Here is a 23,858-nt window from a genome sequence, read left to right on the forward strand (position 1 = left end):
GATCCTACATGTTGATTTACAAAGCAGCCTTAAATGTTTAGGCACAGGGCAGCAGAGCATGGCCTCACACAACTGTTGTCCTTGCAAATAAAGGCTGTAGATTTCTGGTCAGTAGTCATGCTAGCATGCAGACTTGTTTGTAACAAGGGAAAAGAATCAAACTTACAATCATAAGGTTCCCATTTAAAACATTCTTTTGCAGAGATAATGGATTTTAAATATATGATTATATCATATTTTTTCTCTTCATTGTAGTTTACCATAGAACCATGTGGAACTCCTCTAGAAAGCATGCTTTTTTTAGTTTTTTGAAAATCCCAAAAAACAAAATAAGTGTGACATGCAAAAAATCCTGGAACAAAATGTTTTAACATTTGTGACCCTATTTTACATTGTAAAATTATCTAAACTAATTTAGGAGGAATGTACATGATTATATAAAAAGTTTCCAATCATTATGCTTTAGCCTACATGTGTTCCTCTAGGTAGCCGATATGTCAGTTTAAACATAACCAGTTTTGTGCAAATCGCCCTGATCAAAAAGGGAAATAAGTGGAAATTGTTGTTAACAACGGTTCAACTTTATCCTGTTTCCCAGGGACAGCTGACATGGCAGCATCATCATGCAAACAAGGGAGAACAAACAGATGAGCAAAGATCCATTGATGTCTTTAATAACACAGGGCGTGGAGCAAACTCATGTCAAAGAAATGCAGTTTGATTTGGATAAACATTTTCATAATGTTTAATATCCTCTTTCAGTTTACAGAAGGTGCTGACTCAGTGTAAGGATCCGCCCTGTTACCTTGATAATTTAATTCCAAACTTAAGCTTGTCTTTCAGGTGTGGTTTGAGAGAGCTTCCTTTTTCAACCTCTTAATTTCATGTGATGGAACTTGATGAAATGTACCCATTGCCATGTCAACATAAGTTATGTACACAAGAACAAAAGAGAGAACCTTGGCTTGTTTACAGCTTTCTATTTTAGATATGTGGTGCCATGTTCTGAAGCGTAGGCACGGAAAGAGATGGCAACAAAAATGTATCAAGACTGAAGACAGACTGAGAAGAAAAACCGAGTGACGATAATTACCTCTTCTGAAGAGTCCATCATGTTTTTTTAATCCTCCGTGTCCTCCTTGGCTACTAGCGACAACGTGGAGGAGGGGTGGGGGTGGTGCACGATCACGGAAGGCTTGTATGTTGTGGATGCGCCGACAGTTTTGTTGTCATTACTTGGAATTCTTCATGGCAGAGACAGAAACTACGCACTATAGCTTTAAACATGCAAAGAAACATAACAAATATATAATGTCAACCTTTGCATCGCTTCAGCCCCTCCCATAAAGAAACTTAACATCCTTGGTTATCTCTGCTTAATATGATCTGTGCACTGCATACTTAAGCTGATAATTACAAACAACTAATGTGATTTAGTAATGAATATGGTTTTTAACAAAACATGGAAGAATAAGTAGTGACCACTAAAAAGTTGAATTACAACTAAATCTGGGTTTACAGTGTAGGGAACCATTTCTGACTCAGAACGGTTTTGATTCTATGTTCTAAGCAGAGTGCTAAAAACTGAAAAGTTGAGCCACCTATAATCTGGCCTTTCTCTCTACTATAGTGTGATGATGTTAACAGTTTTGTAGCCCTGTTGCTTGTCAGTAACAGCTTATGAGACTCTGTCCGCTTACATACGAGGCCTCAACGCGGACATCAGTACCCAGAACCTTGGAGAGGATAAATAGAGAAAGGATCAACCCCTTTTCTTAAAGCTTTCACTGTCATCACTCACACTGTTATGACGTTATACCCCCATTCAGTGTGGAAACTGTTTCCCCATTTGTGAGGTAAACCACATCACAACCCCACCCTCGTTGCTGCGTCTCTGGCAGTGTTTACCCCCATTCCTCCTTTTTGTCTAAACATGCTAGAGGAGTTAAGTGTATTCACACAGATGGCTTGCATGAAGTAGACTAACCCAGTCTCCGAGACCTAACAGATACCTGTCCTCTCAAACCTTGTCCCATGGTTCCTGTAACTGTTTCAACTGGCCTCTGATGCAATTATATAAATGAAATAGGAACTGCAAAAGACAGTTTTCAAACCTTTTCATCCTCAGGATTCTCCCCTACTCATATTTATTTTAATTTTTTACTAGTAGACCTATTTAGTTTGTCTGCTTTTGAATTATACTATCAATATCAGTTTGTCCCTGCTTTTGATTGATGATGTTCACTTAAAATACAGCTGATATAAATGAGGCTGCAGACAAAGCAGTGTATTTAAGAATGGAGAAGCTGGGTTAACATAATGGAATGCAATACTAGAACACATGTAAAACTGTATCATTGAAAAATGCAAAAATTTATGTACAGCAGAATATGCAAAAAACAACAGTTAATCAAAATGACAAGGTATAAAGTAAAGAAATGCGAAAATAAAAAAAAATACATACCCATATTATTTGAGAAATTAGAAATTAGAAAGGGAAACAAGGGAAAATTCTGAATTATTATGAAAGTTGTACCAGAGAAACATATTTCTTATTGAGTCTTTGAAAGTATAATGCTAGTGTCTGTAGTGATCCCCACATGCTAAGAACAGGAAAAGGCATTTCTAGCCTTTGAAACCTGTAACCTCTCTTGATTGAAATGTTTACTGCTTCTTCAATACTTTTTTTCCTCCCTTTTGTTTGGCAGCTCATTTGCTTTACCTCAGAAGTGAAACTAGAAAAAATAGAAACTTCCCAAACCGGCAAGAGGCAAGACAGCCTGCTTTTATTCCTTGTTTTATTATTGCTACGTCTCCTATCAAGAGACATGAGAGAACTTGAACTGTGTGAACTGTCATCTGTACACCTTTTTTACCTATATGTTAGCCTTATTAAAGGGCAAAGAAAAAAGATTAAACTTGGTAAACAAAAGCCAAATGAACAGAATTACGACAGAATCTTATATAGGTATTTACAGGTGTGCATTTAGAGGGTGGAACCAGGTGTACATGAAGAAACATGTGGAACCAAATATACATGAAGAAACAGACAGATGATGACTAAGACCACGCACATGTTTGTGCAAAACCATAATGCTCCAGTTAAGTACTGACACGCTGGCAACATGGTTTCAAAACAGAGCGGTCAAAATACTATAATTAGTGGCTGATGAAATATTTTGAGGTGGGATGTATTGTTCGGCGATAATAAACACATGGCTGCCATAAATAGCATAAAGGAATGCCTTGAAACAACGTGAAATTCAGTTTCTATTTTGAACATGTGAATACATCCCCCAACGCTCTCAGCAACATAATCCTTTGCAAAACATCTGAACAGGGACACGCACACGCACACACACACACACACACACACACACACACACACACACACACACACACACACACACACACAAGCCTTGAGTGGGAGTTATGCAAACTAAAGTCAGGTTAACATCTTCACAGGGCTATTTTTTTTAACAGTTTGCATTACTGAAATGCTAAGCGGGGTTTCAGATTTCTCTCACACATGAAGAATTAAGCTGTCCTGCTATGTAAGACAATTATCTATTATTTAATATTACTTCTAAATGGATTAAAAATAAAACAGAATGATATTATGTGCATGTAAAATAAAAACTTATAATACAGTACATATGGAAAAAAGTACATAATAGTTTTTATCTGATTTGACATACTGTAAATCTACACTGTTTGCTAAATGTAAAAAAAAACACATGAACCAGCTTGTAAAGAATAGCTTTGATTTAATTTAATTTACTCCTAATGGGAGACCTTTTTTAAAAACAATGCAAAACATATCTCAAGTGTTTTGAAGGCTTTGTCTTCATCATCTAATTCCTTATTCCCATACGTGTGGTGCAAAATAATTTCAGCAAATGTCACTTGAAGCTACAATAGCATTTCGGAAATTCAACGTAAGGACCCATAATTCAGTACAACTCAACATGAATTCTACAGACCCATCAAACAGCATTTGTTGTTATCCTTCCTTTGCAGCGTTTAGCCACAGCTGTGTTCTTTACACCTGCAGTCAACTAAGAATATATATTTCTTCCTCATGCCCTCCAACAAATGACTGGAAAACTATTTTCCTTCACAAACAACTGCAAACAGAGGGAAGGTATTAGAAATCATGGGTTTGTGACTGTGTCTCTTTCATGAGTTACTGTTTACGACCGGCTCACAGGCCACAACAAAAGAGGGAGATGCACAGCAGACTAAGTATTAACAAACTGTCATTTATTAAATAAAAGACAGAAAGACAATGAGTTGTGCTAGTCAGGATCAGTGTATGGATGCAGTGAACAATGTGTGGTGCATGTTGTCAGTGTCTAACAAAGGAAGTAACTAAACAAAGATGAACTCATGCTGGTACTGGGTGACGGGAATGCTGCACACAGGTCTCCGGGAGGACTGGCCAGGTGCTCCCAGTCCCGTTGTTAGAACCTCAGCTACAGACCTGCAAGTGCACAAGAAAGCCAACAGTACACAGGCACAAGGTAACAAGCTCTAGGCCTTCACCGTCAGAAACTGCAGGACTCCAATATATTATAGAGACAGGCATAAATGTTAGTGCATTGAATTCATGAATCTGGGCATGCAATTTATTATGTTGGCATCAGTTTGTGATTCTTGAATGTTTATGAACTGAGCTCAGTGCCAACGAATCACTGCACTGTATCAGCAACACTCAGGGTGTTAGTCACTGTCTGACTATGTGCTTCACAGTGTTCCTCATTCCAACCTATCAACAAGTGAAACCTCAAGGCCAGAGTCAGAGGTGCAGCGATTGTATCTCGAAGGTCTAAATCTATTTCAATGTGACAAGAAAGAGAGCTGCTCTGAGATTGGTGTCATTATTCATTATTCATACTGAACTATGAAGGTTTTCCATTTTAGGTGTGTGCTTTAAAACTGAGTTAATAAGAAAACTGAAAGGTCTTATCTGATCTGGTGTCGGCAGAAAGACAACATGATCTACAGGCTCTGTACATCTCACAACAGTGATCTTGACAGAGAGTCAAAAAAGGGTGAGACAATAAGAGCCTCTAGTAAAAATACTTTATGGCAGTGAGTCATTAACTGAGGAATATGTAACTGTGTAGGACATATCTAAACACACATCTGTAAAAAGCAATCTATTGTCTAAGATTAATATGCTTGCCAAGCATATGAGCTTCAATACATATACTTGGAACTTCTATACTATGTTTGTAGTAGCAAGTAAAGTCAGTTAAACAAGCTATTTTACTGTTGTTAGTTGTAGAATGATACACATGACAAAATTGAACAACACATTTTTTTTTGCTACCACTGTCTTATGAAGGGCTTATAAATTGTAACTAATGGCTTAATTAATGTTCAATAAATGATTTACTAATTATCTATAGATAATTTATTATTAGCTATTCTAATAATGCAGTTATAATTAATTATATATTAACGAATGAGTTTCTCACTTTTTAATGAGACATGAAATCTGCAGATATAAATGTTAATAAGTCATTAACAAAGAGTTTTGAGCACCGGGTCTGCAGTTGTAAGTGCTTTTAAAATGTTCATAAAAGGATTTTGATCCACATTGTCTTTAACCCGAAATAAATGATCAAACTAATAAAATTGCCAATAGTTAAGAAGCCAACAGTTGCGTACAACACCTTTATAAAAGGTGTCTTATTTTTTCTTCATAATTTACTTTTGACAGTATATGATGCGCACATATTCCTCTCTGGTTCCACCTGTAAAGCTGTTATTAAGTAGATCCTGATGTATACAAGAACACACACAGGCACATGACAAGCTGCTACATGCAGTGACCAGAATGAATACAGGGCATTTAAGCTCTTGTCATTGTGTGGTTAGCTTACAGGAATCCATCTTTCACATTGCCACCTTTCAAAATAGTGACTTCACCCTGGATTGGGTGTCACAGACAACAAAAACAGATTAGTACCTGAAAATCATTCACACCAGCACAAACATGTGTAACCTAAATGGAGAAAAACAGCTTGAAAAGTACCGTTTGCGTAAACAAAAGTTAAGCCACTTGTCACAGTAACAACAAATCAGTGGCTGGTGTGATCAACATTGGTTTCCAGGTGATGTATGAGATTATTATTGTTTTTGTCCATTTGTCTATTTATTGACAGTGTTGCAGGACAACCAATGAAACCAGTGATTTGGTCTGATAATTTGGAGGAAGTAAAACCACCAATTATACAAAGATGTGTCGCTGAGTTCAACGTGACTTCCAGATGAACCTGAAGGAGTGAGTGGGAGGATAATGTATCCGGGCTGTGGGGCGGCACTAAATGATAATGGAACACTGACATTAGCTATTAAAGGCATATTTGATAAATTTCTTCATTCGGTCTGCTCACCTGTTGGCCTTATTGTCATAAAGACACTGTGTTCCTTTGGAATCACATGACACCCCCTGTAACATCCAAAACCTCAAGGAGTTTCATTCAGAAAGAAAATAAATCACAATAAGTCATTTCTTAGGTGAATCCACTGTCTTGGCACTGAGCGACAGGAATGACCAAACCCACTATTTGTTTTAAGAGAGAGAAACACAATAACAATGGTTTATATGTGAGGTGTAAAGTTGGCATGATCATCTGAAGTCCAAAAGTAGAGAGCTTTGTGTGTGTGTGTGTGTGTGTGTGTGTGTGTGTGTGTGTGTGTGTGTGTGTGTGTGTGTGTGTGTGTGTGTTTGAGTGAGTGTGAGAGAGATGTGACACATGGAGCCACTTTTCTCACTGAGTTCTTTAAATATTGCACTCCAAAAATAGTATAGGACATGGTTTTCAGTAATTAGAATGCACAGAATATATATGAAAGAAGTTCTGGCTACAGTGCTGCCTGAAATTGTCAAATGGTACTGCACCCCACCTTTAAATACAAAGGAAACATACGCCACCTGGTTGTCTCAGGTGAAATAGTCCCAAGGTGTCTGGCAGCTCACATTTCACAGGTGAGAACGTAATACATCTGCACGACATTGCTAAATACTATAGTATTGGCTCATGGGGAAATTTATGATCACAGTTTTATTATAGACTTTCATGCACGCAATGTGAAGATGTTTTGTGCTCCAAATCTTTTGAAATCATTTAACTCCGCCCTCTTGGGTTGGTCCTGAGGTGAGCCGATTATAAACAGCTGCTCACACGGATTGGTAGGTGAGACTGGCTTCAGCACTGGCAGGTATGATAGCTAAGAATAACTTATTTGGATTCAATTTAAAGCACTCCGCGTCTTGACGCACACAAGGTCCGGACTTTACGCGGCAAGCATATTGGATAGGTCTTATACAAAGAGGAACATTTATCAAACAACATGAAGTTGGAGGTATTGTGTGGAAGCCACTATGACATGAAACATTTCCAGATGTCCACTGATGCAAAGGGGATAGTGCGCTCTCCTCTTTCTGCTGAGGAGGAGCTAGGGTCGGATGGGGACTGCGTGGCGCACAGCCCTCCACCTGTTACTCCATGCACCAGCAACAAGTCCAAGCCGTACACAAGGAGACCCAAACCCCCTTTCTCGTACATCGCTCTCATCGCCATGGCTATCCGGGACTCCTCTTCTGGACGTCTGACTTTGGCGGAAATAAACGACTATCTGATGAAAAGGTTTCCGTTCTTCAGAGGCAGCTACACCGGCTGGAGGAACTCGGTTAGACACAACTTGTCTCTAAATGACTGCTTTCTCAAAGTACTGCGGGACCCGTCCAGACCTTGGGGAAAGGACAATTACTGGATGCTCAATCCTCACAGCGAATATACTTTTGCTGATGGGGTGTTCCGGCGCAGAAGAAAGCGCATCGATAATAAAAAGTTCAGCAGGGAGCCAGAGGTGTCCGTGGAGCCGCAGAGCATTCAGCAGTCTGCACCCGCCACCAAGACGGATTCATGTGTCAAGTTTACAAGTTCATTTGCGATAGACAGCATCCTCAGCAAGCCGTTCAAGAGGGACTCAAACAAAGAACGTTTAGCACTCGCGCCTGCCTTCACCTGGCCGCGCTACAGTGAAATTGATGCCTCGTTCAAATACACCTGCCTCATTTCACACGTCAAGCCAGCCTTCTATATGGATTCCTGTGCTGCGCATGTGTCAAACGCCTATGGCTGTGGGCTGCTTTCACACACAGTCTTGCAATATCAGAAATAAATACATTTGATGATTAAAAATCATCAATGTGCACTGATGATGGACACAGTGGAGGGAATTCAATTGGAATTCATTGTGGTGGCAAGGTGTTACACTTATTTTTTTGTACTTCTTAAAGCATTATCAGATTTGATGTTTTATAGACAAATGTTTGTTGTAAATGTTACTGAACTGACCATTGACGCTGTTTGTTTAATATATACCGTGTTAAAATATGCACTTTGACTGTTGTCTCTTTCTTTCAAAACTACGCAACGAAATAAAAATCTAAATAATGATGGTCTGCGTTTGCTATTGTTGTAATATATTTTGTATTGAAATAGATTGTGGTCATTGGTTCTTGTGGAGACAAATTAGGACTGACACCTGTACAAGACACCTGTTAGGTGCCAAGGCAATAATGGTTATCGGGGCGTGTGTTCATGTGACTCCACCTAGCAAAATCTGCTCTGCTAGGGATTTGTTGCAAGTGTGCCAAGGGCCTTCTATATACACTACCTCTATAGCCTATATGTAAAGGCCTTACGGTTGGCCTTTGCAGCCAATTTTGTTGTACATATTATGTAAAAGATCATATATTTATTCTTAAGTAATAAGGATTCTTCCTAGTAGTATCTTTTCCAGTTTCTAGAAAGAAATGTGTAGGCTACACTGCTTATAGTAGTAATAATAACAACAACAATACTACTACTAATACTACTACAAACAATAACAATAATAATATAAAACACAATAAAATGATAATAATAAATGATGAATGCAGTATATTATTAGTATCCGTTTCTTCTATAATTTATGATGCAAAAATAAATTGCCTTATAAATATTTACTTGTCAGTGTTCATGAAGCTCGCTGCAGCCGGATAGGGGCATCCAATATTTATGTTTTCTGTCTCGCGCTGCAAATAGCTGTCGCCTCAGTCACTACACATGCGCAGGAAAGGGTTTGTACAAATGGTGCATCCTGAGCGAACTCAACCCGAATCCACAATAGGATAGGAAGAAACATATTCCAAGTAGGCCTATTCTTCTGAGGCTAGAAAGTAAATTTCCTTTAAACCAGCTGTGCATCCTGGACGCAGCGGGGTTACAGGTTTGATGTTGCTGATATTCTGGGTAGATTGTGAACTTTGCTGGTGTGGGAAATTATTTCACGTCCTTATAATAATGGTGACTTGCTCTTTAATGACACCTAAAACTCCACCAATGCACAAACAAGATATTTAAACTTTGCACAAAATATACTGGATTATTTAATTATCTGAATCGTCCTTTTAGACTTTATTTAGAGATTCTAATCAGTCCATTTCTCCAGGGATGGAATCCAGGCTCCAAGAGGTAAACTGACACTGAGCGCTCTGTGTGGCACGTTGGCACGCTCTGATGGAAAAAGCATGCTTTCTCTCATGTCAAAGTCCTAACCCTCAACAGATCCCATACACATGAACACTGCAGGACTCTTTCTGCTTTATGTCATACACCTTTACAAAATAAAAGTACTAGAAAGCATTGCCACCCTGCAGGTACTCATGACAAATAGAAGTATTTGTCCAACTTGTGTCGTTTTGTTTATCATGGTTTGCCAAGTTATCGTGCCAAATATTAGTCTAACAAATGTATTCAGAGGTGTAGAAAGTAAGTCGTGGGAGGAGATTTGTCTTACTCCACTGCGCCGGCTTCTAGTCTGGATCCTGGCCAGATGGGGAGGGAGTAGTTCCTGGCGATTTCTTGGAGGGAGTTTTTGGGGGGAGGGGGGGATACTGTAGAGGGGCAGAGAGAGATTTAAGAATTGATAGGTGGTCGAGTTGTGTTTGGCCGGTTGGATAGGCGCAAGCAAAGTCGAGGAGCTTTATTCCCCCTCTCTTGTGGGATTATTGCCAGCGATGGACAGAGAGAGGAAGGAGGAACAGCGGCTGGTATTTCTTAATTTCCACGGTTATAAACGCGCAGAGCATCGCAAAGGGACACTGACCTTTTAATTATCGCATTAGCCTTTAATCGCGTTTGAAATATAGGAAACGTTCGTTGCCCACGTCCCCACGGTGAACGAGTTCAAAAAGAGGCGCAACCATGACGACCGAGAGCTCCAAGCAACATTTGGATCCATCTAATCCTCGCTCCAGTTCTGACGCTCTTAATGCAGCTCTGCTGAGCGCACAGCCAGGGATGGAGAGCGCGCACAATGCATCACCCAAGTGGAAAAAGGGAAACTCTGCCTTGAGGCGCCCTGAAAAGCCTCCCTACTCATATATCGCACTCATTGTGATGGCTATTCAAAGTTCACCGACCAAAAGGCTTACTTTGAGTGAAATCTATCAGTTCCTGCAGGCCCGCTTCCCTTTCTTCAGGGGATCATACCAGGGATGGAAGAACTCTGTCAGACACAACCTGTCTCTGAACGAGTGTTTTATAAAGCTGCCTAAAGGTCTCGGTAGACCTGGCAAGGGTCACTACTGGACCATCGACCCGAGTAGTGAGTTTATGTTCGAGGAGGGCTCCTTCCGTCGCAGACCTCGCGGGTTCCGTAGGAAATGCCAAGCTTTGAAGCCAATGTACAGGATGATGAATGGAATCGGGTACGGCGCGTCCATGCTTCCGCAAAACTTTGATTTCCAATCACCGCCAGGCTCATTAGCATGCCATAACAGCTACAACATAGATCTGATGGGTAATACAGTGCCAGGTGGTTTCGAGGGACTCGGAGGAGGACATCACGTCCCACATATGTCATCAGGCTCCGGGTCATCGTACATGGCCGCATGTCAGGTGGCCTCTAATTCGGACTATTGCCCGGACAGCAGCAGCAGCCCCCTGCAGTCCTCCCAAGCGATGGTAGGCACATTGGACTGTCAGTCTCCTTATGCAAATGCAGCCTCACACTGGAGTTCACCTGGTGTATCTTCATACATCAAACAGCAGTCGCTGGCATCAAGCAGTCCTACCTCTTCTGCTCTGCACACAGGGATGTCATCCTACTCTCTGGATCAAGGCTATCTGCACCATAATGCACGAGATTCCTCTGAGTTTTCAGGTAGAGCCTCACTTTATGTGCATATGCATAAGCTATAAAACCTTGTATTTATGATGCCTGCACGTGCACAATGAAGAGTCGTATACGAATCAAAGTTTAGGCTTTCAGGCATCACATGCCGGCCTACATTAAACAGTATAACTATGAACAAATCTACAGAGCTCAGGTTTTCACAATACATTTGTTTAGGCTATTTAATGAAGGTGTATTGGATGAGCAAGACAATGCAAGTGCGAGTCCGTTATTGACTGAAATATGAATCAACTGTCCACATGTTCCAAACTTAATTGAAACACACAAAAGTATCGCTCAAACTGTGATGTGGAGTAATTGATCAGATTGTAATGTCGCGCAGTTTCCGTTTTTATCATGCATCATACCATTGTGTGTGGAGTGTGCACGATTATATGTGCCTCATATAGCCTATTGTTTAATTTAAATTTCTTAGAATTTGGTTGCATTTTCAATCAAGCTTTCTTTAGAGGCCTCTAATGTATGAAATAAAAAATAGGCACAATAACACAATAAAAAGGACGATATTATGGTAAAGGCCATCGTGAAAAAGTAACCAAAACGACATTAAACACGCCGTCACAAACATAGTCCCAGCAACGCAAAAGTAATGCCTTTTATTCATTTCAGTGCAGCTTCATTAAGGCCTTTAACATGAACCACAGCAGATATTTACAGTACAGGGTGTTGATGTCTTATTTTGTTTCAATTATTTCATTTTGTTCATGTTGTTTACTGTCGTTTAATGCACATAACAAAACACATTGAAACAACTTCTTAATAAAGCATCCTTAATCTTCTACAGCTTGTAAGATTTGCTATCGTTTAATAGATCCATTCAAGCCTACTAACAACATACTTTGCCATATTGTGAAAAATCCATTTTGCTGGTGTTCAACCTCTTTCGCCACGTTACTTGCTTTATGTTTTTATCTTTTTACTTTTAATGGGGATTGCTGCCCTCCATAAAAGCACAAAATGCATTTTTAATCATAAAGTGTTACCACGATTTATTAGCATTTAAAACTGCAGACTTGAAGGATTATTGTAAACAAAAACAAACACACCATGTATTCATATTTTACTAACATGTATACCTGCAGACTAGACTGGTTAATTAGTAATAATGAGTCTAAAATCGTCTGTTAATGGATTACCAACATTTGCATTATTGCCAAATACAAAGGATAATTTTGCTACCTGGCAACCCAAAAATTGTTCTATGCCAAATTGTTTGTAATCATTAATAAAGTCATTAGACACAACCTAAAACATTACAGGGCACCTTATTAACAAGTAGGGCCAACGAATTTGTACCTAGGCCTATGTCACAGATTTAAAAAAAACGCACATCATCGTTGATATCCAGCAGTCGGAATAAAAAGAATCCAGATCGATCCTGAGAAATGATTTGACCTCATGTGTCCTCTGTGTTTTCAGCGGGACTGTCTCGATACTCAGCTCCTGTGTGTGACAGGAAGGACTTCGTTTTGAACCTAAATGGAATCTCTTCTCTCCACCCCAGCACCGGCGGACCTTACTACCATCAGCTCCATCACCATCACCAAAGTGTCTATCAGGATGTAAAGCCATGTGTCATGTGACAAAACCACCGAAGACACAACTGTCGAGAAGGTTTCTGCTAAATGTAGCCTATCCCTCGAGTGGAGTTACTTTAACACAACCTCTGGTGAAAATGGCTATTACATGATTCCCTTCGGGTCAGTGTCAGTGAACTTTGACCTCTTCTTTTTTTAACCGTTTAATAATGACCACACACTCTCATTACATGCTGACATTACACATATAAATAAGCAATAGCAACATTTTTACGGGAAAACTACGTACACGTACCTGAGTTAATCTCTGTTAATGCACTCAGTTTTGTGTTGGAGTTGTTGGAATTGTTGCTGATTTACTGCAGCAGGCCATTAAAGAGATTTATTTTTAAAGGATCATTTGGAAGTGTTTTCGCAATAAAAGTTTTTTTTTGTACACAAAGTATTTTCTTTTATAAGCACTTCTCTTGTCATTCGTTCTTTCTTTTTTATTTTTAACTGCTACAAGAGGATTGTTATTATTATTATTATTATTATTATTATTATTATTATTATTATTATTATTATTATTATTATTATTATTATTATTATTATCATCAGGCTATTATTATCCTCATTATTTTCATATCTAACTGAAAATTACGCAATACCTGATTAGTTATGAAACACATTTAAACCGCGCAGTTTGTGGGTGATTTCGAATAACCCGATTAATCTCAGCCCTTCATAAAGGTTGGGTTTGAATCACAAATCACAAATCATTTCAGAGATTCAAGTTTCAAAATCATTAATATGGGTCCCCCAGAAATACTGTCATCGCATTGAGCTTAACATATGATCAAGGATATTGTGTAGTTTTTTATTTACATTTAGAATCACATATTTTGAATAAGACCACATTTAAAATGATTTAAAAGAAAGTAGCCTAATCCTTCTTTGAGTTGGTTCACACGCTGAGGATAGTTTAAGTGTAATTTGGGTCTTAATTATCCAAAAACAACTGTCTATATTGTTGTTATTAGATAATAAGGCTACGTAGGGGCAAAGAAAGAAAGCAAAAGGCACATTCAATACTCAACTCTGACATGAAAACGGAGATAAAAACGTACCGTTCTTGTTTTGTGCTGTTGGCTTTCACGTGACTGTACCGCCACCTCGTGGTGATTGAAAGTTGAAGGGCTCAAATTATATTTCACTCATTCATACGCTATGGACAGTTGCATGCGCATAACTTCATGCTGTTTAAGAGATGAACATGTTGTGCAGAGCAGTCAGTTGGTCATTTTTTAGTTTAGTCATTAGAATATAGAATACAGATAAAACTGATCTTTTTTTGTCAGCATGCACTGGAGTGAATGTAATGTCTCCCTGATATGGACCGACTACAGATAGGTTGAGTTACCTGCGATACAGTATAACAAAAAGGTTTGAGTTGATGAATCCACTTCTGGATTGCCAAGTCTTTTCAGAATCTGATAAAAGATGTCGACATTTGTATTCTCATAAAAGCTGTAACATTGATATATTGAGTGAATGACAAATGATTGATTACAAAAGCTTTCAAGATAGATAGATGGATTCATTCTGTGAATCTGTGTTCATTTTGTCTTTGGAAGGGGCTGGATATAACCTATGAAAAAAAAAATCAACTAAGTTTCAACAAATGGCTGTTAAGACCAACACACAACCGTGCAAGTCCATTACACACAAAATCCCACTCATGAGTCCAGGTCTGACGGACATTTAATGTCATTTTTTAATAATTTAATGGGTATGTCATGTTGTACAGTGCTACACAGATTGGAACGGTCAGTCTAATTTCGCAAAACCAGCTTTTAAGAGTGAGCGCAGGCATGGTTGTTATTACAGTAAAAGACTAGAAGCTTTTTAATGTCTCTGTTGTCCATGGTGCTGAAGAGGATAATGAATACATTTAAGCTTATTTGTGATCCATGTTATATTCAAAATACACCAAAGCATGCACCGTCAGGAATTATTGACAGGAGGACAATATTTTTCATCCACAACTTCCAGCACCCCCCACCCACACACGCACGCACACACACACACACACACACATCACACACACACACACACACACACACACACACACACACACACACACACACACACACACACACACACACACACACACACAGGGGTCATCTGTACCGTTTGACCCCCTTGACAGAAGGCCTTCACTAAAGTAAGTAAACATGGCAGTCAGTGCATGTTAAATGAACATTAGATCCCGTTGCAAACTAACATTTCTGTGTTAGACCGCTGTCAGCAACTGGAACAAGGAACAACAATCATCACACACACACACACACACACACACACACACACACACACACACACACACACACACACACACACACACACACACACACACACACACACACACACACACACACACACACACACACACACATCATTCGGTTGTCTTGATACAATCCATAATGACACACCATTGTAACACATCCTCAGTGAGTTAGTAAGTCATTGGGCAGAATGGCTGCTGGTCCTTAAAAATGTAAAAAAAAAAAAAAAAAAGCTTAATTCAACTAATATTTGACAATTAGTCCTACATCTAATCTATGATATTTTGCAGTGAACATGATTAATGTTTAAAAAGAAACTAAATCGTTTATGGATTTTATTGTTTTAATTTTTTTTTGTGTGTTTTTAGTTTATTTCTTATCTTATATGATTTGTTTTGACCAAAACCCCTTTTGTACAAATACAATTGTTATTATTTGTACTTCGTCCTGCTGGGATGTGATCCTTCATTTTCATGTTCTTGATCAATTTTCTTCTCTTTACTGATAACAACCAGTCTGCAGAAAAAAAGGACAGGCTGAAGGAAGGAATAAAAAATACTTTTCAGTCAAGTCAAGCACTGGCAACAAGCCAAAAAAATAATTCATACAGAAAAATGAATTACAATTCAACCAAGAAACAAATAATTTTCTTGCGTGACCGACCCAGGAGGCCAACTGCTAGACTGATGCCACATCAAGGGTTAGTGTATGTCACCCATATTATCCCAGTAAGAGCACGGCTCTCATTGCTCTAAATGTGTGTCTCCTCTAAAATGTAATGAAACGCATGTCCTTGCTAAAAACACAGAATAAGGGCCTAGTTTTACATACATAAAAGTCTACAACAAACCGGAAAACCTTTCTGACCATGTCACCTTTGCACTTACTTTCATCATGGATACTAGGTTAGGCCGGCTACACACTGGATGCGTGGCTTGAGCGTGTCTGACGCGGCGCTGCTGCTGCTAGCCTTGTCTGTACACATGTATGTATGTTTCCCATTGATTTACTGCACTCAAGCAGTAGGCCTAGTATACTTATAGCCTATATACTGATTTGACTACAGCAAAGACAACGTCGGCAGTATTGACGGCAAAATAGCCTAGGCTACAGAATATTTCGTGCAATATTTGAAAATCGATAATTATTTATTATTGTTTTTTAAATTACATTCATATCTGCATTCATGTCAAAACCTAAAGACTTTTAAACATAAAAATGTACGAATGTATTCGTATCAAAATGACATATGCACATCTTTTTGTATTCTATTTTGCCTGCAACGCTTGCGTGTCGCGTGAAAAATAGGCGTCTGTTCTATTTCTAGCATGCATGCGTTTTGAGACGTGCATGTGCAAGCTCTAACCTGCTCTAACCTGTTAACGTGGGAGCCGAAATAAAAACGAACACACCACGCAGCTGACAGGGCACACTGTGCGCATCACATTATCTGTTTAAACTGTCAAGTATAGCAGGATTGAGGTAAGTGTCTACTGAGCAGCACATCTCAGTATTGAAGTTCATGTATTTCTCTTCTCTGATAACCAGTGCATCCTTAATTACTGATCCCTAGTGTCCTGTCAGGCTGACCACACAGGAGGGATTGCGATACTGACTTCAGACTGTAGTACTGAAATAAATCGTGAGGTGGCAGTAATGTCTCACACACACACACACACACACACACACACACACACACACACACACACACACACACACACACACACACACACACACACACACACACACACACACACACACGGGTAGGCCTATATTACTTCACATGAATGGTACAGCACCATGTCAGTTATCTATAAAAAATATAAATAATAAAAAATAAAAAAAAGTCTCCTGAAATGTACTACCGGTCAAAAGTTTGGGGTCACTTATAACTGTCCATTCCACTCCATTCCAGACAGAATACCAGCTGAGATCAGTTGCATTGTTTTTTTAATCAGGGCAGCAGTTTTCAGTTTTACATTATGTGCTTATATAATTGCAAAAGGGTTCTCGACTGTTGAAGAAACGCTTGAAAGGCCATGCTTTTTGGTCTAAGCGTCATACATAAATTAAAAGTAGTACAGCTCCCATATACTTTGACACTCAGGGGTGTGCCTGATACCATTGGAAAGGAAACACGCTCAAGTTTTTCTTACAAGTGTCAGGGTGATTCTAGGCCTTACCGACACAGCGTTACAGAGGCTAGAATTTTTATGTCCGTCCAAGTCATACATCTGTAAAATGATTAAAATACACTGCTGTAAACACATCTGGTCAGATACAGACAACACAAGGCCATAGCCACATGTCTCAGCTTACTACAGAAAAAATCCAGAAGCTAAAAAAGTCTCAAAAATGGCTTTTTTTTTTTACAGATATGTCTGTGCGTTTTTTTTTATTTCCATTTGAAAAGTGCAAAGAAAAAACAAACAAAACAAAATACAACACTTCTCAAATACACAAACACACCCACATTAGTCACCTTTCCAATGATATCAGGCACACCCCTGAGTGTCAAAGTATATAGCTGTACCACTTTTAATTTGGGTATGACGTTTAGACCAAAAAGCACGGAATTCCAAGCGTTTCTTCAGCCACTTCTGTCTACACCAGTCGAGAACCCTTTTGCAATTATGTAAGCACATAATGTAATCTGAAAACTGATGCCCTGATTAAAAAAACAATGCAAGTGATCTCAGCTAGTATTCTGTCTGGAATAGAAATGTATAAGTGACCCCAAACTTTTGACCGGTAGTGTAGGTTTCACAATTTATTAAATGGTTGGTGGCCTTTTAAGAAGAAGAAGAAGAAGAAGAAGAAGAAGAAGAAGAAGAAGAAAAAGAAGAAGAAGAAGAAGAAGAAGAAGAAGAAGAAGAAGAAGAAGAAGATGTTTGCACTTTCTGAACACTAGAGGGAGCCAAAATCATAGTTATAATGAACCTTTAACTTATCTCTCTCTCCCTCTCTCTCCCTCTCCCTCTCTCTCTCGCTTTCACTCTCTCTCTCCCCCTCTCTCTCTCTCCTCTCTCTCTCTCTCTCTCTCTCTCTCTCTCTCTCTCTCTCTCTATCCCTCTCTCTTCCGCTCTCTCCCTCCCTCTCTCTCCCTCACCCTCCCTCTCTCTCTCCCTCCCTCTCTCTCTCTCCCCCCCCTCTCTCTCGCCCCCTTTCTCTCTCCCCCTTTCTCTCTCTCTCTCTCCCCCCCCTCTCTCTCTCTCGCCCCCTCTCTCTCTCTCTCTCTCTCTCTCCCCCTCTCTCTCTTTCTCTCCCCTTTCTATCTATTTTAAAAATGTCAGCATTGTGAGTTTAGTTTTATTTCCAATCACGTTATTTGGTTTGTATGTGTTTATAAGTCTGATTTAGTAAATACCATAATGCATTGCTTAATTTTAACTTATCCATATTTGTAATAATACATTTATTACAAATATTGTATTCATTCATTTTTTCTGATTATTTGTTATAATTTCGGCCTTTTGTTTCAGGAAAAGAAAAACTTTGCAATGAGAAAAATTAAATTGGTAGTCTACGAACGCACCAAAAGCAAAAACAAAACATTAAATGACATTAAATCCAATTAAATTGTAGAACAAAAAAAGCATAGACCTATTCGAACAAGTGTCTCCCCCATACCATAACATAGGCTATATTTTATTGATAATGGTGTCCTCATTTTAAGCTCTTGTAGACAAATAGCAACAGCCCGTTGTTTTGTTTTATTATTTTGATATCCATTCATGTTTTTTCACCGCGCTTCAGTCGTGGATACCTTAAATAATAAAGGTTATGGAGGACTGGGTGGGCAGGCCGTGGTATTAAGTAAAAAGCCCGTCGTGAATTGTGTAAACAGCCCGTGGCGGTGGAAAAAGTTCATGCCCGGGTCCATGTAAGGAGAAACCGGCGGAGCACCAGGCCACTGCACGGACATTTAATTAAGACGACCTGCAGAGAATTACATCGATATTAGGACTGTAACTTTGCCTCACAATGACCGTTAACAATTTCATGCACAGTCGCCTTTGACAGCGGGTTATACAGAGGCCTTATTGAACTTTTGTCTATCTTTGGTCATAATCTTCTTTCAACCCTCGGGCCTTAAAATTAAATACACCGCATAGAATTCCATAAAACACCTTCTAAATCTCCAGGGACCTTTTTATAGAGATATAAAGATAAATGAATCTGTGGAAGAATGAAGAAATATTTAATATTTTGTTTCTTCTGATACAGAGACAATACATTGTCCATAGGCCTCAAACACCCCAAGACAACAGATATTCAAACATTTGGATGAAAAGCCCCTCGTGTGAGGTGTCATGCTCATCCCATTTGGTTCACTGGTCTTTAAATCCTTTTCTTGAATAAACTCTGACACCTCTGGCCATTCGCAGCCCAAACTGTCTTTTTTATTCCCGTTGTAATGAGATCTCACTTAACAGCCCACTGCCAACGATGCGAGGCTCTGCCTGCTTTGATCTCACAGGGATCTGCTGCTGTTGAGTATTTTCACTAATGAAATGCACTTTTAAAGAGGTTAAAACTGGACGTTTTACGACGCCATTTGGTTTGTTGCTGTTACTATCTTTCCCCATAAAAAAAGGAAATAATGAACTTCATATTAGGAATGGCAGCCACAAGAGAGCATGCGATATAAATTGTGATTTTTTTTATTTTTTCATTTAGGAAAAAATATCTGATGAGTAATAATGCTAAAATATCCAGATTAATGTATATATAATAAGCATTTAAATTGGAAAGTCAACTCGTCTTTTTCTGTTTATAGCCAGCCACAGGTCTGATAGAGGATGTCTTTTTGTAATAAAGTTTGCAAGAATATGCACTCCATGATGTGATTGTGTACATTGTGAGTTCCTCTGTCACGTCTGAAGTCTTGGCTGGAGTGGGCTGGGAGTTACCGACACCTCCTCTCGCTTTTCTAAAAGCCTGAGTGTGGCCGGGAGCATTCTTGCTCTCTATGCACGGCCTCACTTCCCATTGGACGACTCGTGCACTCTTCGGGGAGGAGCTTCACTGGCAGCAAAAAGGAGGAAAGAATTTAACTGCGCAAAAAGTCTTGTGTGGTGACGGATGTCCAAAGTTCAGAACTTTTTCAATGTGCGTTTCATAGAGACAGAGATGGGGACGACTTAAACACTGCTGAGATCCACCACGTTGCACTGTTGTTACGACTTTCCTCTCGTTTTCTTTTTGAGTGAGCAGTGAGGAGCTGTGATTTGAGCGCCTCGGCATTCGGAGGAGGGAGAATTGGAGCTCTCCGTCTGCGTATTTTGGAGTTTTATTTTCGCCGAATCAAAGTGAAGACATGCAGGCTCGCTACTCCGTCTCCAGTCCCAACTCACTGGGCGTCGTGCCGTACATCAGCAGCGACCCGAGCTACTACCGGGCCGCTGCCGGTGGGGGATACACCGGGATGCCAGCACCTATGAACATGTACTCTCATGCTGCTCATGACCAATACCCTGCCAGCATGGCCCGGGCGTACGGACCGTACACCCCACAACCTCAGCCCAAGGATATGGTCAAACCCCCCTATAGTTACATCGCGCTCATCACTATGGCTATCCAAAACTCGCCTGACAAGAAGGTGACCCTGAATGGGATTTACCAGTTTATCATGGAGAGGTTTCCATTTTACCGAGACAACAAGCAGGGCTGGCAGAACAGCATCAGACACAATCTGTCGCTGAATGAGTGTTTTGTCAAGGTGCCCCGTGATGATAAAAAGCCCGGTAAAGGCAGCTACTGGACCCTGGACCCGGACTCTTACAACATGTTTGAAAACGGGAGCTTCTTGAGAAGGAGACGACGGTTCAAAAAGAAGGACGTCATGAAAGAGAAAGAAGAGCGGCTGCAGAAGGATGTGCCGCCGAGGCAGCAAGGCCGGGAGCAGGAGCAGCCGGTGCAGGGCTCCAAGCCTGTGAGGATCCAGGATATTAAGACTGAGAACGGGACAGTCACGCCGCCGCAGGCCGACTCGCCCTCTTTGAGCACCGTGCCCAAAATCGAGAGCCCGGACAGCAGCAGCAGCATGTCCAGCGGGAGCCCTCACAGCATCCCCTCCAACAGGTCCATCGGCATGGACAGCTCAGAGCACCACCAGCACCACGGCCAGGCCTCGACGCAGGGCTTCAGCGTAGACAACATCATGACCTCCCTCCGGGGGTCTCCACAAGGGGACACTGAGCTCACCTCCGGCCTCACTGCCTCCGCCAGGATAGGTATAACACCATCTTTGTCCTTAAACTATTCTCCAAATCAGACATCTGTCTACAGTTCACCATGTAACCAGAACTCCATCTCCACTACCTCCAATGCAACCTATCATTGTAACATGCAAGCCATGAGCTTGTACGCCGGGGACAGATCTAGCCACTTGGCACCGAGCACCACCGTGGACGAAACGTTGCCAGATTACTCAGTCACTACCACCTCATCCTCCATGAGCCACGGTAATCTAAACTCTGGGCAAGAGGGCCACCTTCCGCACCAAGGGAGGCTGACCTCATGGTACCTCAACCAGGCCGGAGACCTAGGCCATCTTGGCGCCGCGTACCCAGCACAGCAGCAGAACTTCCATTCAGTCCGAGAGATGTTTGAATCCCAAAGAATTGGTTTGAATAATTCACCGGTGAATGGGAATAACAGCTGTCAGATGTCATTCCCACCGAGCCAACCCATCTATCGCACTTCGGGAGCTTTCGTATATGACTGCAGCAAGTTCTGACCAAAATAAATATTCTAATATACTCAATATTTTCCTCACGGTGTTTGAACTCTTCCAGTAAAATCCAACGTCCACCACCTCCCCCCACTCACCTGCCCACACCATATGGACTAATATGAGACAGAAAACAAAAAAAAAACAGAAAAGACTTGATGTTGGTTTTTTCTAAAGAACAGTGTTACTGCAAATAACACGTAAGTCAATCTTTGCTTTTGTGGCTTTTTATGTGATATGTTAAGGATATGTCAGTTTAAATTGCATATAGTAATTTATTTCAAAAAAAAAAAAAAAAAACAATGTAGCCGGATATTATGGACCAAACACCAAAAAAAAGTGTTTCTAAATTGAATTGCCTTAATTGTCCAAACAATTGTTCCATTATAAAAGTAAGAAAAGGAACGTGTATATCGCCGTACTATTTCAAAAATTCTTCATTTGTTGAAAAGTATTCTGAAGGATTTGTTTGTTTGTTTAATAAATTGTCATTTTATGTGAGTTAAAGTTAACGCCTCGTTTCTTACAGACTTGAATACAGACTAGTGATATTTTACACTCAGTCTGGCCCATGTTGGCTATGCTGTATAGGCCAGGCCTCTTTATAAATCTGATCTGACCCTCTGAGGTTCAGCTCTTCTTTAATGGTGTGCGTTCGTCACAATATGTTTGGACTGTAATCTGCTGCACAGATTCAGATATTAAATATGTTTACTCTCACCAAAAAAAACAGTAGCCTATATAGGCTATACGCGACTGTCCTAAAAGCATTTTGCTTCGCGAAAAAAAAATCTTTTAACAAAATAATTGAGGAAACATGAAAAATTGGAGGCAAAAAAGCAAATTTGTATCCGCACGTCCAAAGAGAAAACGCCTGTTAATCACATGTTTATTTCTTGGCTTTTTAACATTCATATCTCATTTACTGTTTATATTTGTATTGTCATATTAGAAATGCTTAATATACGAGATGATTAAGTTGATGTTGACCTAAGGCCTAGACCTGGGGACCAGTCTGCACACAGCACAACTGTGTTTTGGATTGCGCTGTGTGTTTACTGGCGCATGCCAGTGCTTACTTAATATCACACCACACATACCAAAGATAGTCCCGTTGTCACTTCAGTTTTGATGTTTGAATTCTCACCCGTCTGACATGACGCTGACGTGAATGGAGATATCTACGACCCGTCTCGTTCTTTTTGTACGTGACTCATCCTAGTTTTTCAGAGTATGTGGATATTTAATTGCAAGAATGAGTATTTATTAAATTGGCTTTCTGTACTCAAAATGTCAGATTGATGTTTTATTGTAATCCAAGTTGGCAGTTTCCCTCAGTGACATTCATGAATGGGAATCAATCTATTTTAATCACGTTCAATGGAAACTAATAAATCACTTTGAAATAGGCATTTATTTAGTTATACATTATAATATATACGAATGAAAATTGTTAAAATTAAACAAAATACACGTCTATGTCCTTCATCTCCAGCCGACAATCAAAGCAGGTTTTTATTTTTATTTGATCTTATTTTAATTTATATTATTTTTTATTTATTTGTAATTTTATTTTAGGGATTCTAAATATGTAGTAATCACAGATATGTTTATTTGACATGTCATTAATATTTACAGCATGTAAAAAATAAATTAAAATAGTTTTTGCTTGGATAGACTTGTGTGTGACGTGCGTAAAATTGCGCATGCAGTCCGTACAAAGACAATATTAATAATACGTCAATATTACTAATAATAATAATAACAACAACAACAATAATAATATTACTACTACAAATAATAATACTTTATGACAAACTCAAGACTATAGCCGTTATTTATAAGAGTATAAACACAAATCAGAGTTGCTATTTAAATATTATAACAGTAATAATCATCTGGTACATAGGATTAAAAAGAACAACTGTTATTACATATAATCATTATAACAATGATCAAGATCAAGTAGCATGTCAAACTACAATAATGCATAGTGAG

At 39.6% G+C, this 23,858-nt stretch overlaps 3 protein-coding genes across 3 annotated transcripts; all 3 read left to right on the top strand.

The window, feature by feature from the left end:
* The first annotated feature begins 7,218 nt into the window (after positions 1 to 7,218).
* Positions 7,219 to 8,477, top strand: foxq1a (forkhead box Q1a). The gene has a single exon (XM_028593940.1). It carries the CDS (start codon positions 7,366 to 7,368, stop codon positions 8,197 to 8,199), a length of 834 nt encoding a protein of 277 aa, XP_028449741.1. The 5' UTR covers positions 7,219 to 7,365; the 3' UTR covers positions 8,200 to 8,477.
* Positions 8,478 to 9,987: 1,510 nt separating this feature from the next.
* On the top strand, positions 9,988 to 13,199 carry foxf2a (forkhead box F2a). Its single transcript, XM_028593866.1, has 2 exons — positions 9,988 to 11,229; positions 12,682 to 13,199. Exons 1-2 carry the CDS (start codon positions 10,269 to 10,271, stop codon positions 12,843 to 12,845), a joined length of 1,125 nt encoding a protein of 374 aa, XP_028449667.1. The 5' UTR covers positions 9,988 to 10,268; the 3' UTR covers positions 12,846 to 13,199.
* A 6,931-nt stretch (positions 13,200 to 20,130) lies between these two features.
* Positions 20,131 to 22,118, top strand: foxc1a (forkhead box C1a). Its single transcript, XM_028593854.1, has one exon. The coding sequence runs from the start codon at positions 20,445 to 20,447 to the stop codon at positions 21,864 to 21,866; it is 1,422 nt and encodes a 473-aa protein (XP_028449655.1). The 5' UTR covers positions 20,131 to 20,444; the 3' UTR covers positions 21,867 to 22,118.
* The last annotated feature ends 1,740 nt before the right edge of the window (positions 22,119 to 23,858 follow it).

This window comes from Perca flavescens, chromosome 12 (genome assembly GCF_004354835.1).
Source record: "Perca flavescens isolate YP-PL-M2 chromosome 12, PFLA_1.0, whole genome shotgun sequence".
Classification (NCBI taxonomy): domain Eukaryota; kingdom Metazoa; phylum Chordata; class Actinopteri; order Perciformes; family Percidae; genus Perca; species Perca flavescens.

Coding starts and splice junctions, on each gene's coding strand:
- foxq1a (XM_028593940.1), top strand. CDS start 7,366: ATGAAGTTGGAGGTATTGTGTGGAAGCCACTATGACATGAAACATTTC.
- foxf2a (XM_028593866.1), top strand. CDS start 10,269: ATGACGACCGAGAGCTCCAAGCAACATTTGGATCCATCTAATCCTCGC. Junction 11,230..12,681: donor AGATTCCTCTGAGTTTTCAG/GTAGAGCCTCAC, acceptor CTGTGTTTTCAG/CGGGACTGTCTCGATACTCA.
- foxc1a (XM_028593854.1), top strand. CDS start 20,445: ATGCAGGCTCGCTACTCCGTCTCCAGTCCCAACTCACTGGGCGTCGTG.